The sequence below is a fragment of the Phytophthora parasitica genome (assembly GCF_000247585.1).
Source record: "Phytophthora parasitica INRA-310 unplaced genomic scaffold supercont2.1, whole genome shotgun sequence".
NCBI classification, from domain to species: Eukaryota; Oomycota; class Peronosporomycetes; order Peronosporales; family Peronosporaceae; genus Phytophthora; species Phytophthora nicotianae.
This window is the reverse complement of record NW_008634126.1, coordinates 269,432-271,315: the sequence shown is the minus strand read 5'-3', so window position 1 is coordinate 271,315 and position 1,884 is coordinate 269,432. Positions and strand designations below refer to the sequence as shown.

The 1,884-nt window shown below is 45.2% G+C and overlaps 1 protein-coding gene across 1 annotated transcript; it reads right to left on the bottom strand.

Annotated features, from left to right (window-relative positions):
* Window positions 1-594: 594 nt before the first annotated feature.
* Window positions 595-1,232, bottom strand: PPTG_00054 (hypothetical protein; the record flags this gene model as incomplete). Its single annotated transcript, XM_008891422.1, has 2 exons — window positions 595-678; window positions 1,185-1,232. The coding sequence occupies 2 exons, from the start codon at window positions 1,230-1,232 to the stop codon at window positions 595-597; spliced, it is 132 nt and encodes a 43-aa protein (XP_008889670.1).
* Window positions 1,233-1,884: the final 652 nt, after the last annotated feature.

Below are 1,884 nucleotides of genomic sequence, written 5' to 3'. Positions count from 1 at the left end.
TGTATCCCCACGCGGCTCCTTCTTCTCCAGCGGCAGCGACGTTGGTTGCAGTGAGTGCACAAGCGGCGATAACGGCAGCGGCGAAGGTCTTCATTTTGAACTTGATGTTGAAGGAGTTGATGATATTGTGCTTAAAGAGCAAGATTGAAAGTGAGGTTCAAAAAAAAAAAAACTGCAAGCGGTATGGATACTTGAAAATACTACTGTACTACGAGTGTCAAACCTCCAGTACTCAAGAAAAATTGTCAATCCTACAGCTGTGTACGTACATGTAGTCATTTGCGGCCGTCGATCGTGATTAGTCGCGTGATCGATTAGCCCAGATGCTTACTCCATTCTGCGACAACGGGTCGACGTTGTTAAAGAGGCCGACAAATGACAGTCAACCCTGGCGTCGTCAACTCAAGTCAACTTGACTGTCAAGTGCCGGCGTTGTCCCTGTCCAAGGTACAGCATCCATCTGCTCATGCATGTTGACGGGGTAGCTGTGTTGTAAAATAGCGACACCCGGAGACAGATGAAAGGATTCTCAAAAAGTGTTTACTGTACCCTGCATTATTCTGGTGGGTTTCACAACAATAAAAGGCTAAGCTCTCAATCGTCGGGAGTCGGAGCTACACAAAGAGTATCCGTGTGGGTCGTTGCAAGAGCGACACTCGGCACTGCTGGCTGCAACTCCTGTTGCAAAGCGTGTTCCGAGATTACACACACATTAGCAAATCGTTCAACGAAACCTCATGACTCTTTAGGGCTGGACTGACTGAAAAACAGCCGAAAAACTCTCATCATTTCGCCAGCAAGTCTAATCTCGAGAACGGTTTGTCCTGGTTTTGCATGGCGGAGATTCACTGCTGAGACCGCAGTGAAAGACCTGCAAATGCAATATCTGACGCCTCCGATACAGTCATGCTGCATTGTTGGAGACTTTAGCATTAAACTTTTTAATGATAGAGACTAACTTTGAATAAATCAGAATTGGATCGTTTGCCTTGTTGACTTGCCCTACCAGAATGAATGCAATATATTTGTAGCGGATCCTGAATCTTGGCCACTGTTGACGAACATGCAAAGATGACGCAGGGTGGACAATGTCCTGAAATTGTACAAGCAAGAGTTGAAGTTTTCACACATGCAAGATATGTATCCGGTTCTCGAGCGTCAGTCGAAAAGAACCCAGAGCTTACCGCACGCTCCAAACTCAAAGCCAATTGATGCGGGAGGCTCATGTTCATGATGAGCTGTAGAGAAGACCGGAACTTGTCTCCGAACGAAAGAGAGGAGGACAGACATGAAAATCCAGGACATCACCTACACTCTACTAGAGTGTCTCTAGCAAGTTGTTGGTAGCAGAGCACATCAAAATACTGCTTCCTTAAGCGCAACCAGTTGGTGTAATGCTTCAATTGCTCGCCTAGGGTAAGCTCCTCATCTGTCATGCGGTTCGGAGAGAACACGGTTGAATTCGGGTGTAGACATCGATGATATCCATTAATTGCCCTTCGACCGACTCGGTCGATCAAACTTTGCGTCGGCTTGACTGTAGATGAGTTGGTAATAAGCTGTACTATTAAAACGTGTTTTTTTTTTGCCTGGTTTCCGCTGTTTTCCCATCAACAATTGGACAGAGTGCACCATGCAACCCCAGAATGACTGTAATGCAACTCTAGGATTTTGATGCTACCGCTGTCTAGAAGCCAAAGAAACATTATCGCTTGTAGAAGTTTTACAAACCATGGTTGTATCATACAAGATGAAACGTTTACAAGCAAGAGCAATACCACGTATATATGCTGTTATCTACTGATGACTGCATTACACTCTATCTTCATGTTGATTTGATGCTTTTCAAACTCACCACAGCATATCATGCAGACGGACATTTAC